Here is a 13,565-nt window from a genome sequence, read left to right as displayed (position 1 = left end):
TAAGAAAGAGATCCTTATTCAGGCTCAGCAGCAAGCATAAGGTCCAAAACATCAAGATTCCAAGGTACATGAGTAGGCAAGAGGTTCATATTTTAATGAAAGCTACAAAAATGTTCCAACAGTTAGCAGGGAGGGCCTTCCACCTCCATCCCTGGTTGCCACCCTTCCAGCCCTCCACCTGCTTCTCCATCGTCTTCATCTTGAGCTGCCAAACCATGCCAGATCCTGATGGAGCCGAAGGGCCCATGACATGGATGATGAACTAGATGCCGTTTTGGGTTGTTCCAGCAGCGCTCTTGTGTTCTTTTTTTTTTTTTTTTTTTTTGCAACACAGGGACACGGGTGTGTGAAAACTGTAAGAAAGAAAGAAAAAATGTTTCCTTGGTTGAATTACAAGTTGAAATGTCTCTGTTATCCCACATCTTTCCAGTGCAATCAACTTCAAAATATTTAAATCTATAACATATGGAACTGTTCAAAAGTTTTGCTGGCCCGTTATACCAAAATTCAGAGAGTTGTGGAAGTGCTGAAATCATACCTTTATTAAAGCCTACAAACACTCAGACCAAGGAAGAGTTTCATGTAACTCAAAAGCTAGTACCCTGCCTTGTGAACCTTGGTTGGGCCTAATAAGGCCCATGTTTTGCCAACCCTTTGTCTTTTCTATATGGCAGTGCTTCAATATTCCTATATGTTTGCGGTGTTAATTTTTTTTAAAAAGGTGTCTTGGTAAATTCTACTGATAGTTTCTAAATTTCAGTACTATATTTGTTTCATATGGAGAGGAGTTATCAGGGGCGGGGAAGACTGTTTGGCCTGGGGCCTCAAGCTCAAAAGGGGCCTCAGATTTTATTTTATTGTTATACACTTGCATTTTTGGCATTCGATGCGTTTGACAACTTGCCTTTTAGAAAGGGGGAGGGGAAGAAGTGCTGGGGCTTCCTCTCGGCTTGCTTTGCTGTCTGCTAGTCTCAAGGAACAAGCAGCAGGCCACCACTTTTGTCATGGATGGGCTTTGGGAAGTTGTGTGTGTGTGTGTGTGTGTGTGTGTGTGTGTGTGTGTGTGTAGTGGTGGTGGTGGTGGAGAAAGAAGCACAAGAGTTAATACATTTGCTGTTGCATTTATTTTGCTGTCTTTTCCTGCTCTGGCATTGGTTGCAGTGTTAACTTCCCTTTGTAGGGAAGGCTAAATGTTGGACATTGTGAGAAAACTAGGAGAGGAGAGGGATGAATAGTTCTCATCCTATTTGTTTGTTTCTTTGTTTGTTTGGGGAAGTGCTGGGGCTCTTGACCGCCTCCCTCATGGAGGGGCTTTGGGGGGGGGAGATAATTTAATTTGTATTTTTATTGCTTCTTTTGATTCTTATGTTGTATCTTATTGCATTACAGTTTGACAACCACAGAATTCAAATTGTAATGCAACAAATGCAGTATAAAAAAAATAAAAATAAGCAGTACAAATACAACTATAAATCAGTATGAATTTGAATGCTCATGCGCTGCGGAGCACCTGAATGAAGTTCATGAACTGGTGCTCCATGGGCCAGTTTGGAACCCCTGCTATAAGGTATGGTGTTGCATAATATCCTTAAAGCAGCAACAACACTGGACTCTGCAAGTGACTGCTGAATTCTTATACTTATAAAGTGCATTAACACTGACCATTCTTCTGTCCACAGTCCCTCTGCTGTGAAATTAAGCAGAGACGCCGAGGCGTGGGCTCAGTGTTGCGTTTGTGCCAGCACCTCCTTAATGACCAGGATACCTGTAATCTCAACGCAGATCACCAGTCAATGCAGCTGATAATTGTAAATCTTGAAAGGAGGTGGGAAGCCATCGTCATGCAAGCTGTCCAGTGGCAAACTAGACTGCAGAAGAAGTTGGCAAAGCATTCCGTAAGTGAAACCTGCCTGATGGTCCTTCCCTTCAAATGCATTCATGTGGGGCATTTTCCCAGCACCTTAAAATCCTTTCCTTAATATCCTCTTGATATCTTCACTGAAGGTGCAACAGCTAGCCAAATAATTAGGCTTCTGAACCTGTCTCCCCAAACATATAATGATCCTGTCAATGGAATCAACTGATTAATGGGCTATGAACACGTTGCACAAACTCGAGTTCTGTTTTTAAACACATAGATTCTGATCCTTTTAAGGCACTGAATGGATTTTGTGGAATTGAAATCAATGGCAGATAAGGGTAGTCAATGGTTTTCTGGATTAGACCAAAACATGTACTGTTGTTTGTAATACAATACACTTCAATCATTTGTCTAGATCTCTATAAAGCAGCCCCTGCGTTTATTCTGAACATCCCGTTTGTCCAGCACTATTCTGCATCTATGTGCTTTATCCCATCAATTCCAACCTTATTGCCAAACTGAGTTAGAGAGCATGGAATAAATACTATGGCAATAAGTGTTTTGTACAGGTTCAAAATATTAAAGTTGGAATTGTTCTACATGTAATCTACTTCAGCCTGTCCTGAGACAAGCTATCCAATATTTAAAGCATCCTCAATACATGCTCGTCCAACCTTTCCTTGAAGACCTGTGGAATTCTGACATTGCTTGCAATGGACAGAATGAAAAGTGTTTCACTTTTTAACAGCGTTTCTAAAGTAGCTCATGACATAAATAGTACACAACAGGGGCAGCTGTGTATTGGAGCCAAAGCAGGACCTTCCTTCTGGTCCTACAGGGTAGTGGTGCAGAGACTGCCCATCTGATCCAGAAGCCTTACTCCTCTTAAAATAGCAGCAGCTGGCAAAAAGCTGTATTGTTTTTGTTGCGTTGTGCTCTCACTTTTTCACCTTCTGGTGCCGACTGTTCTCTTTTGCCTGAAGCAGAGGCAAGCGGCAACTGTGAAAAAGCTCTGCAGGCTGCTGAACACACGTGTAAAAGTGCCGCTGCAGCCAGAGTTACTCTCATCTTTGCCATGCGAGCTGCTGCTGCTGGGTTTAGCTGCAGTTCCTCTAAATAAGCTGCTACGTGCTAATTAAAGGCTAGTGCTGCTCTTGCAGCAGGAGTGAAGTAGTCTTGTGGCTCTATTTGGATAGGAATCGATTGGGAGGTGAGGTAGGGGGAGTGTAAAAGCACTGTGTGCTTTCTTGATGTCAGGATGCCAGAGAACTTCACAAGCTCCACACTGCTTTGTTCCCACTTTGCCTGGGGTAACCTAGACTTCTTTGCTGGACTGAATTACATTTTACCTGGTAGGGAATGCAACTGGTGAGAAATGGCAGCCATTAAGAACTCTCCATATGGGTTTTATTTCTCGTTTTGGGGAGGCCTCTTGCTACTAACATATGCATCTCATATGAAAACAGGGCTAGTTTCAAAATCTACCATTTTCTTAGATGATAAAAAGAGTTCTTAGAATCAGGATGCTGCAGTTGGAACTGAAATTAGTTAGTCTCTCTTGCATTTTTTTTTCTCTCCCTCCCCTGCCATCTCCCAATTCCAAGCTGGCATGCTACAACATTTCCTTTCATTCAGTTCCTGTGTAGTCATTTCTTGGGCTGATCCCAAGATTGCTTTCTCTGCTTTCCCTATCTCTCTGCACTTGATGGTGTGCCAGTCTTGGCACATGAATGGTATCCCCGGGAAACAAGTATATAGTTTTTTTATTTGAGGTTGTCCACAATATACTGTAATATATGAAAACAAATGGGATGTGTTTACATCTCTGATGGCATCAGACTCGGTGTTGGCAAGAGTCATTGACAGTGCAAATGCTGGCCTGGTTGATTAGATGTGTTGCGGAAGTTCAGGAATTGCTTCCATCTTCTGTTCTTTTAATACATCTATCAACATTTTCCTTTGACCGTTTTCCTTTTCATGGTCCCCAATGGCAACCTATTGTTATTGCTTGGGGGTTATGTTGAAATTATTTGTAAAGAGCTTGGAGTTGTTGTTTTTTAGTAGCTTTTTAAAAGATCCTTTTACAATATCCACAGTTTCCCCCAAAACATAAAGTTTCTCTAGGACTGATAGCAAAAGATGGTTTGTTTCTCATATTATCAGTGTATGTCAATATGAAAGTTGGCATTGAAGTGCTGTGGTTTTTCCTTAAAATTCTGGAGCAATCCCCAATACACTTTCCCCATCTAGTCATGTGTCAAGTCTATTTGCATAAAGTTTATTTCATTTAATTAATTCATTTTATTCAGTGAAAAGGATTTGTGAATAATTCAGACTGCCTGCCTATGAAATGGAATTCCAGGAGTGGTTTAACAATCAACCCTTCTTCCCAGGGGACTCTGGGAACTGTAACTCAGAGAGGGAAATAGGGCTCACCTAACAGCTATCAGCACCCTAAACAAACTAAAGTTCCCAGAATTCATTGTGGAAAGACATGGCGGGAAAGTTTTATAATAGTGCTTTAACTGTATGGCGTGGATGTGGTTTTGGTGTAATGTTCTCCTAGTAGCAGCTCTACCGAAATTCTGTCTGAGCAGAAGTGTCCAAACCCTTTTCAAAGGCAGCCCTGTTTAGTGCTTGTTATAGCCATCCAGTTTGGATGTAACCATACTATCAATTGCTGTATTCTTCCCTAGGAACAGAAGCAGTTGGTTAACCAACCTAAGTTAGTAAAAATACACTCATGGTCACAGCTGCCAACAAAAAGATTGACAGCTCGTCCATAGTGCCACTTGTCCCATACACAGGTCCAAGCAGTTTTCCACTTGATCAATGCTGTCTGAGCGGTTTCCCCTGGTCCCGCTCTTTTGCATGTGCAGACCTTTTAACCACCATCCCCACCCCCAAATAAATTCAGACAAGACTCAAATTTTGCTTTGGTTTTTGGCAGAATTTAGGCCACAACTTTATTGATTACAATCAAATGAGTGGTTGCATAGGCTCTGGTTCGACTAGCTCCCTGCACCCTTGCAGGCAGCACTGACCCTGGGCACCAATTATAAGTCAGCATTGGGTGAACACCTGGGGCAGTGGAAAGCAGGAGCCCTGCTAGTCCTCCACCCAGATGTCCCCTAGACTCAGGCTCAGGGAACAACCCCTCACAGGGTTGACCAACCAATGAGTCCATGGATTCCTTTAACGGAATACCCATCACATAGGGATGACCAGACCGCTCTGCCACCCCATCACCTGAACCAGAGCCAATCCGCAACCTTACAAGTTGTGACGATTTGCTACGCGGCAGGCGAAACCCAAATGGCACCAGCCAATCAGCCAAGTGGGGAAAATTCCTGCTGCGCCCCTGTCCCAACGACAGACGGCACATGACGGCATAGCAAGGTCAAGCGCAAGCCCTAAATATAGGCAGAGGTGGGTGGATGTTCTGATGCACAGAACCCAAAAGAGGAAGCTTAGGGACACGTATGTGGGCTTAAATAGAGGTCCCTCGATCGAATTAGCTGGCATCCCATTGGTCAGATTGCATCCAAGATTGAGGGACCGCCAATAGGGTGTTGTGGCTATCCAAACAGTCCCACCCAAAACACAGGGTCTGGTTGCCAGGTCACACCGCAACACATGCCCTCTTGTTAGGGAGGACCCAGTTTCCCAGGAAAAACCTTCTCCTATAGAAGCTGCTCATATAAGCAGAATTGCCAGGGCTACAAATGAGGGTTTAGGCAAAACACCTCTTCCAAAACTGAAGAAGTGTGCATGTATCTGAAGAAGTGTGCATGCACACGAAAGCTCATACCAAAATATAAACTTAGTTGGTCTTTAAGGTGCTACTGAAGGAATTTTCTTATTTTGCTTCGACTCAGACCAACACGGCTACCTACCTGTAACCTCTTCCAAAAGAGAGACTGTTGTTCTTTTCAATTCATTATCTATGATTTCATTGTCCTTGCCTTGAAATGTGTCACATATAAGAGGCCACTATTCTTTTTTCTTTCCTACACAACTGAAGAAGCTGTTAGTTGCCACATTTTGAGTTGGTATCATTTAGGTTTGGGATGCCTGCCTGATTGAAGTCTGTTCCTGGCTCTCTGCAATATTTCTGACTTAAGATTATTCATGTGGATTTGAGAAATGCTTCCTTTCCATCATGCAAATTTTCCTCTGCTGCCGAACGCTTCTGTAAGTACACTGTACTATGTGTCCAGCTCAATTCCCATGTGCATTGGCTTTGAAAGTATGCTGTACATCCAGCCACATAATTGAAAATAATAAGGCCACAATAAATGGGATGGCCTTAGGGTATAACACCCAAGGGATTCAATTGGTGTCACTCTGCATCAATGTCCATGCATCATGGTAATTGAGGTAACATAACCAATTACCACATTTTAATTAGAGTTGTAAGAACTTGGAAAAATCTGCGGTGGTGAGACAGCTCACTTTAAAAAAAACACACACACACACCAAGCATTTGCTTTCCAGAAGCCTTTTTCTTGGATGCTTATTCTTAGGAGTCAAAGAGGTTGCTGAAAGTACCATTTGAGAGGAGGTTGGGAAAAAATCCAGATTCTTTATAATGAATGAAAAGCAAACCTGGAAACAAAAATGTGCTAACATGGTGCATTCCTGCTAAGCTGATATCCTCATCCACTTCTTCTTTTGTGCTTCCCTGACACTTTTAGGAAAAGAAAACAGTTGTTCATAAAGTTGGCCCTAAATGAAGTATCCTTTGGTGAAATGCTTAAAAGAAAATCAATAGCATCATGCTCATTACACATGTTGGAAAATCACCTATAGAAGAATGATGCACAAGTTATGACATTGTTGTTTTGATACACATCACCACTCAATACTAACAGCACTTGGCATCAGAAATGACCTAATTGCGAACTAAATAATTATTTTGTGAGGCAAGAACAAATGGCAAAAGAAGTAGCATAAGAATTTGCTATAGACCTCATTCTGCAAGCTGGTGTGAAAATCAGGAAATAAAACACAGTTACTTGCTCCATTTATGTTCCATTAATACCAGATACTTGATATAAGCCTTCCATGAGCATGTGTGTCCACAGGATTTTTTCAGGGAGGGGCACGGAAAACACTTTAAATATGAGAGAGGGTTTTCTTTCTAACCTCAGAACCCTGTTTTGCCCATAGTAGAGCTGATCCACTATGGGAGTGCCTGATCACCTCATCTGTCTCCTGAGAAATCTCTATGTGGGACAAGAAGCTACAGTTAGAACAGGATATGGAACAACTGATTGGTTCAAAATTGGGAAAGGAGTACGACAAGGCTGTATATTGTCTCCCTGCTTATTTAACTTATATGCAGAATTCATCATGCGAAATGATGATGAATCCCAAACCGGAATTAAGATTGCCGGAAGAAATATCAACAACCTCAGATATGCAGATGACACAACCTTGATGGCAGAAAGTGAGGAGGAATTAAAGAACCTTTTAATGAGGGTGAAAGAGGAGAGTGCAAAACATGGTCTGAAGCTCAACATCAAAATACCCAAGATCATGGCCACTGGTCCCATCACCTCCTGGCAAATAGAAGGGGAAGAAATGGAGGAGTGAGGGATTTTACTTTCTTGGGCTCCTTGATCACCGCAGATGGTGACAGCAGTCACGAAATTAAAAGACGCCTGCTTCTTGGGAGAAAAGCAATGACAAACCTAGACAGCATCTTAAAAAGCAGAGACATCACCTTGCCTACAAAGGTCCGTATAGTTAAAGCTATAGTTTTCCCAGTAGTGATGTATGGAAGTGAGAGCTGGACCATAAAGAAGGCTGATCGCCAAAGAATTGATGCTTTTGAATTATGGTGCTGGAGGAGACTCTTGAGAGTCCCATGGACTGCAAGAAGATCAAACCTATCCATTCTGAAGGAAATCAGCCCTGAGTGCTCACTGGAAGGACAGATCGTGAAGCTGAGGCTCCAATACTTTGGCCACCTTATGAGAAGAGAAGACTCCCTGGAAAAGCCCCTGATGTTGGGAAAGATTGAGGGCACTAGGAGAAGGGGACGACAGAGGATGAGATGCTTGGACAGTGTTCTCGAAGCTACGAACATGAGTTTGACCAAACTGCGGGAGGCAGTACAAGACAGGAGTGCCTGGCGTGCTATGGTCCATGGGGTCACGAAGAGTCGGACACGACTAAATGACTAAACAACAACAACAACAACAACAACAGAGTTGATCCACAAGTAGAAACTTTTTTCTGTTAATTGATATCTCATTCTGGATCAGAATGTTTGTCTATAAAATGTTTGCATTCTTTTCATTTACCTTCTTGGGACCTTATTTTAAGCCTTTGACTATTGCTTCTACTACAATGACTACTATTCCATATTTTAAGTATATTTTGTTGGCATCTGTCTGTCTTGGGAGACAATGGAAGAGTGTGCCTTTCGGGTGAAGTCAAACCATTGGAGAGTTACAGCACCTGCTATGGCTGTAGAAACCAATATGAGACAGACATGTTTTGTTGCAGGTGGGGCAGATTAAGGTGTCCAGTTGTCCTGATACAGGTGTACCAGTGTCACCAGTTACTGTTAATCTTAACTGGATTTAAAATGCTGAATTATCCCATTGGATACCTGTTACATTCAGTTTGTATGGAGAAAAGAGTACAGGATGTTACATTTTTAAATAAGCAGGAAGATAAAATTGATTCAATTTATCTATCTATATATATACACACATATACTAAATTAACAGCACAGTTCTGACCAAGTCTACTCTAAGTCCTATTGAATTCTAATGGATTTACTCCTAGATAAGTGGGGTTAGGATTGCAGCCTAAGTAACAATGACATTTCTCTATAATGCTGACAATGATTTGTTTATAAATGAGACTTCAGTGCATTTATTTAGACTGTAGGAGTCTCTGTTTTTGTAGTCCATTGTTTGTTAATACTGTGAGAGAGTCCGTTAGATAGCAATAGCTGCATAAAAGGACATAGGTTCTAAATTTCAGTTTAACTGTTTTGGATTACAGTTTTGAATGTCTCTGATTTTGAATTTTGCTAGAATAACTGCTACCCTCCCACACACTTGCTTTGGAGTGAGTTCTATTGATCTCAGTGGTATAACTTCACTTTTGATTTTAATCTGTGCCAAGGGGGTATGCTCACAGTATGTTTAAACAGAAACAACAAAATTGAGGATACTTTGAAGCTCTTACTTCTGAAAGTAGATACCAGTGTATTAAAACATGAGTAAATGGTTCCTGTGTTTTCACTTTCAGGACATCTTAGCATCTAGCTAAGTTTGCATCAAGTAAACACTCAGAATTATTGTGACATTATAATATGCCAAAATAGTCCAGCATATGTTAGCTATTTTGATATTTATTTTCTTTGCATTTTAGCATTTGTCTATGGAAAAAATACACTTTTGAGAGAGGATGCCTAAATAAGAATTGTGTATTGTTGCCTAAGTGTGGTGTGTGTGTGTGTGTGTGTGTGTGTGTGTGTGTGTGTGTGTGTAATTAGATGGATGGACTGACATAAGCACATACACAAAAATCTACAGTGTACCTGTTTCCCCATATATATTTTAATGTACCTATGTGTTTCTATATATATTTTACAGTAAAATGTCACTCCCGAGAAAGGTAAATTGATGGTTATGTAGAATTTTTCATTTTCTTTATCTATACAGCATTTGTATCATCACAGGAGTTCTAATCCATATTCAGGTCTCCATATTTGGTGTGCAGTAATATGTAAATTACCTAGCCAGCTGCATTAAGCAGTGTTTGTTTATTCTATTTCTTTTGGCACTGTGTGCACCTGAACCTCTGCCAAAAATAAAAATAAAAAAAAATCCTGGCTGCTTCAGGGAACACTGTTCTGGAGAAGGGAAGTTTTGAAAGGAAACAGGCACATCACAAATGAAACTGCACAGTTTGAAAGCATCAAAATCAAACCAAACTTTCTGTTCCTGGAAATATTGGTGTTTACAATGTAAAAAATGATGTGTTTGTTATAATATAATGAGGACACTGAATCTCTTTAGAAGGCTCTGTTTGCACTGACTCTGTAAACAAAGATGCTCCACTGAGAGGCTGCTACATTTGGCAGTTGGCTTACAACGAGTGAAAGATGAACATGGGAAGTTTAAGGGAAATAATTTCAACACGGCATATTCATTTCTCTGAATGTGTGGCATTTGAATGTGTTTGGACTTGGACAGCTGTGGAGCTTAAGTGTTAAAAAAAATGGCATTAATGATGCATGGAGCAGCTCTCTCTGCTTATGTTGGCAGAGTCCTCCTTCCAGTCTTCCAGTCTGACACTTCCTCTTTTATCCAGCCAGCTAATTTCCCCTCTTTTGTGAGAAGTAACTGTTTTCACACTACTGCTTACCCAGCAAGCCTCCTCATTGTTTCATGCTTAATTATCTTCTTGAGCTTCACCTTCTCAAGTGAAGGGAAAGAGGCTTGGGCCTCCCCATGACTCTAATGAAAGCTCAGTTTTATAGATGCACTGTGTGAATAAATGCAGTGTCTGATCTAGCAACATAATAAATGAGTTCCTAAAGTTTATGGAGTCCTCGCTTATGCAGTCAGTTTACTCAGCAATGTTGAAAGATGCCGAATTTTTGCAGTTCAAAATTGTTAGGAGTACAGTAGTACTGCTATTATTACTAGGGGGTGGGCAGCTGCAATTCATCATGGAACTAGGAGCCATGAACATACCCCCAGAATGCTACAGATTGTACAAAAATACATCACATTTGGTGCACATACAGACCTGATACACTTAGATAATGGGAAATTGTATCAATGCCATTAATACTGATATTTGTCTCCCCTGTTGCTATTAGCTGTTAGTGCCTCATTTGCTGTAGACATATTGCACCTCATAGGCCGTGTGTGTGTGTGTGTGTGTGTGTGTGTGTGTGTGTTTCACTACAATTATAGCATTGGGGGTTGTAGTACTGGAACTGCTGTGCAATTTTGGTCATTTCTATGACCAAAATCACTTGCTTGCAAGCAGAGGGATGTATTCAAGCCCAGGCTCTTGGTGCTCGTCAGTTTTCTTTCATAAGTAGTGTTAGCTCCTGGCCCCTATATTTTGCAGTTCCACACTTAGAGCACACTTAGAGCAATTGCAAGATGGAAGGCAGCCTTTTTAAAAAAATAAAAAATAAAAATACAAGCAGTTTCTACAAGCAATACGGCAAGCACCTGAAACAAGCAATATGGCTCTGCCTTCAGGCTTACAAGGTAATTAAGATAACATGGAAAAGGAAAGAGGCGAAGAACTATGATAACTGGCCTCAGAATACTATCTTAGTCATACAACTGACCCTCTTTTGTTCTGCCAAGGAGATTGGAGTACATAAGCAGGCTCCTTTGTAGATATTTATTTTTTATTTTTATTTTTTTTCTAAAACAAACTTCTATCCTGCCCTTTGTCACAATACCCAGGGTGGGTGCAACCAATAAATACATTAAACTGTCGACCCTTTTACCCCATGTGGCAAGCAGTGTCTCCGGAGCTTCTCAGGGATAAATATTCCAGACTACCCAGGTTGGCCATTGGCTCCCGCGAGCTCCAAAAAGGTGCATCTTCCTGCCTGAGCAGAACTTTGCTTGAAGAACAAGGCCTGTGTATATTGCTGGTTGGTGCTGACTCTTCTTGACTTGTTCTCGAATCTGCCTTCTAGTTTTCCCTCTGACCTGGATTGCTTCTTGGTTGTGATTCTTGGTTTTTTTCTCCAGTTCTGCCTTCTGGTTTGCCCTCTAATTTGGATTGCTCTTTAGTCCGTACTTTAGCTCCTTCATCGCTTCAGACTGCTGTCTATGGAACAGCTCTGGCATGTCCTGAGTGAATGATATTGCCCACAGAGACAGGGGAGGGTGACTTTTGCTGATCCCCTGCTGCAGCCCTCCACACCAAATTCTGCCTGTGAGTTGAGGAGCTAGAGAGGAAGGGTGAATTGACAAAAGTCATCTCCCTTCCAGCAGTGACAGCCTGTCCACGGAAAGCAAAGTCTGAATCCATCCCAGGGTGAGGATATTTACGTGTTGCATTGCTGTTGATAGGATACACATTTGAATAGGATATACCCCCTTCACATTTGAACAATTGCTTGTGCATAAATGTGTTTTTAAGGCACATCTAGCTATCTTGTTTGGTGGTGGTTGTTTTTTGTTGTTGCTTTTTCTTTTTGTGAATATCCTTTATTGTACTTGCTTGGAAGGGGGAATGCATATATTGCACCTGAAGCAATGTTGAGACCAAAATGACATTGAAGCTTGAACACACAAACACATACATAGCTGTCATGTAACCCCTTGACAGATGAAAAGCAAACTATAGAGCAGCAAAAGCAACTTCCAATAAAATGTGCTGTGTTTCCAGATGTTATCAACACAAATAAATCCCCTCTTCCTGTACAATTTGACACGTAAACCAGTGATTGTCACTTAAATTGATTTAAAATGTGATAGAACAGAAAGTAACCACTGTTTCCACAGTCCTTCCTTTTTTGAAGTCAGAGTGTTAACAGTGCTTAAGACCCAGTACTTACTTAAATGGCTACGCCCCACGCAATTTGTGGAAATTGTGAAATTTTCTTTGAATTGTTTAAGTGACCAAAATTTTAAACAGGACATCCATGTGTGTGTGTTTTCTGCAGTAAGTATTTTTGAAAGTTCCTTCCCTTCCCTTGAACATTTGCAAGGGGCTTTAAAGGTTAACCAAATGAGTCTCTGGCATGGGCTAGGATCCAAAAAGGATAGTAGATGGATAAATTGATTTTGTCATCGCGCCACATAATTCCCAGTGCAGACCTTTATGCTTGGAGCCCTGGAATGAATCATTCTGGTGACTAAACTGTTTCTTGCAAGAAATTACTAGTTGGAATCAGAGAAGCATGAGCAGAGTTCTTTTCATGCAAAAAGGGGTTTTCTACCCATACCTTTCTTGTACAGCTCCATGTGCCCCCGAAAAATAAGTTTACAGCAGTATCAAACAAATTCTGTAATCAAACAGGAAGCTTTCTGTTCTTCCATTTTAGCCAAATGGGAGTTGTTGCATTTTAGCCAAATGGGGGTAACAATCAGCGGTGTAGCTAGCTGCTCAGGTGCCCAGTGCGGAGCCTGCCACTTGCAGCTGGGGGAAGGGAGAGCCACCCATGGAGGTGGGGCGTGTTGTGTATTGAGTCAAAGGATTTTATATCTGTATTATTATTGTCTGTATTTGCATTAGGATAAAGTAACTGCCTTTTGGTCCCAGAGGGTACAGCTACCAATGGTTCATTTAAGCTGCTGTATTTGGATCCTCTGTCTTATTGGTTTCCTCCAAAAGGCAGCACTGTGATTGCGTGATATTGTTCCCTCCAAAATGTATCCCTTCCTAGCTAGTCCCCTGTCCCTATAAATGTAGCTTTCCTCTCCTCAGTCTTCAGTCTTGTTCACTTTAATAAAGAGCTGTTACTAGAGAACTGTCTCCAGCATGTTTTGTCAAGAGAGCTGAAATCACAAACCCCACGTCACAACAACTGGCGACGAGGATGGGATCCGGAATGCTGAGGAGCGGTTAAACACAACCCTGCCTCAGAGTCCGGATTGCAGCTGAGAACAAGACTCACTGGCCAGCTGAGAAGACGACCCTGCCCGCTAGGACAATGGAGAGTCCAAGGGTATTGGAGCCCTTCCAGCCATCA

General features: G+C 41.5%; 1 protein-coding gene across 1 annotated transcript in view; it reads left to right on the top strand.

Annotated features, from left to right (window-relative positions):
* AKAP6 (A-kinase anchoring protein 6) overlaps window positions 1-13,565 on the top strand; it is a 214,324-nt gene that overhangs the window by 184,027 nt on the left and 16,732 nt on the right. Inside the window, exon 12 of the mRNA XM_035109758.2 lies at window positions 1,680-1,895. Within this exon, the coding sequence (XP_034965649.2) occupies window positions 1,680-1,895 (216 nt within the window). The remainder of the gene's footprint in view (window positions 1-1,679; window positions 1,896-13,565) is intronic.

This window comes from Zootoca vivipara, chromosome 1 (genome assembly GCF_963506605.1).
Source record: "Zootoca vivipara chromosome 1, rZooViv1.1, whole genome shotgun sequence".
Classification (NCBI taxonomy): Eukaryota; Metazoa; Chordata; class Lepidosauria; order Squamata; family Lacertidae; genus Zootoca; species Zootoca vivipara.
Note: the sequence above shows the minus strand (reverse complement) of the source record. Positions and strands in the feature narration are given on the sequence as shown.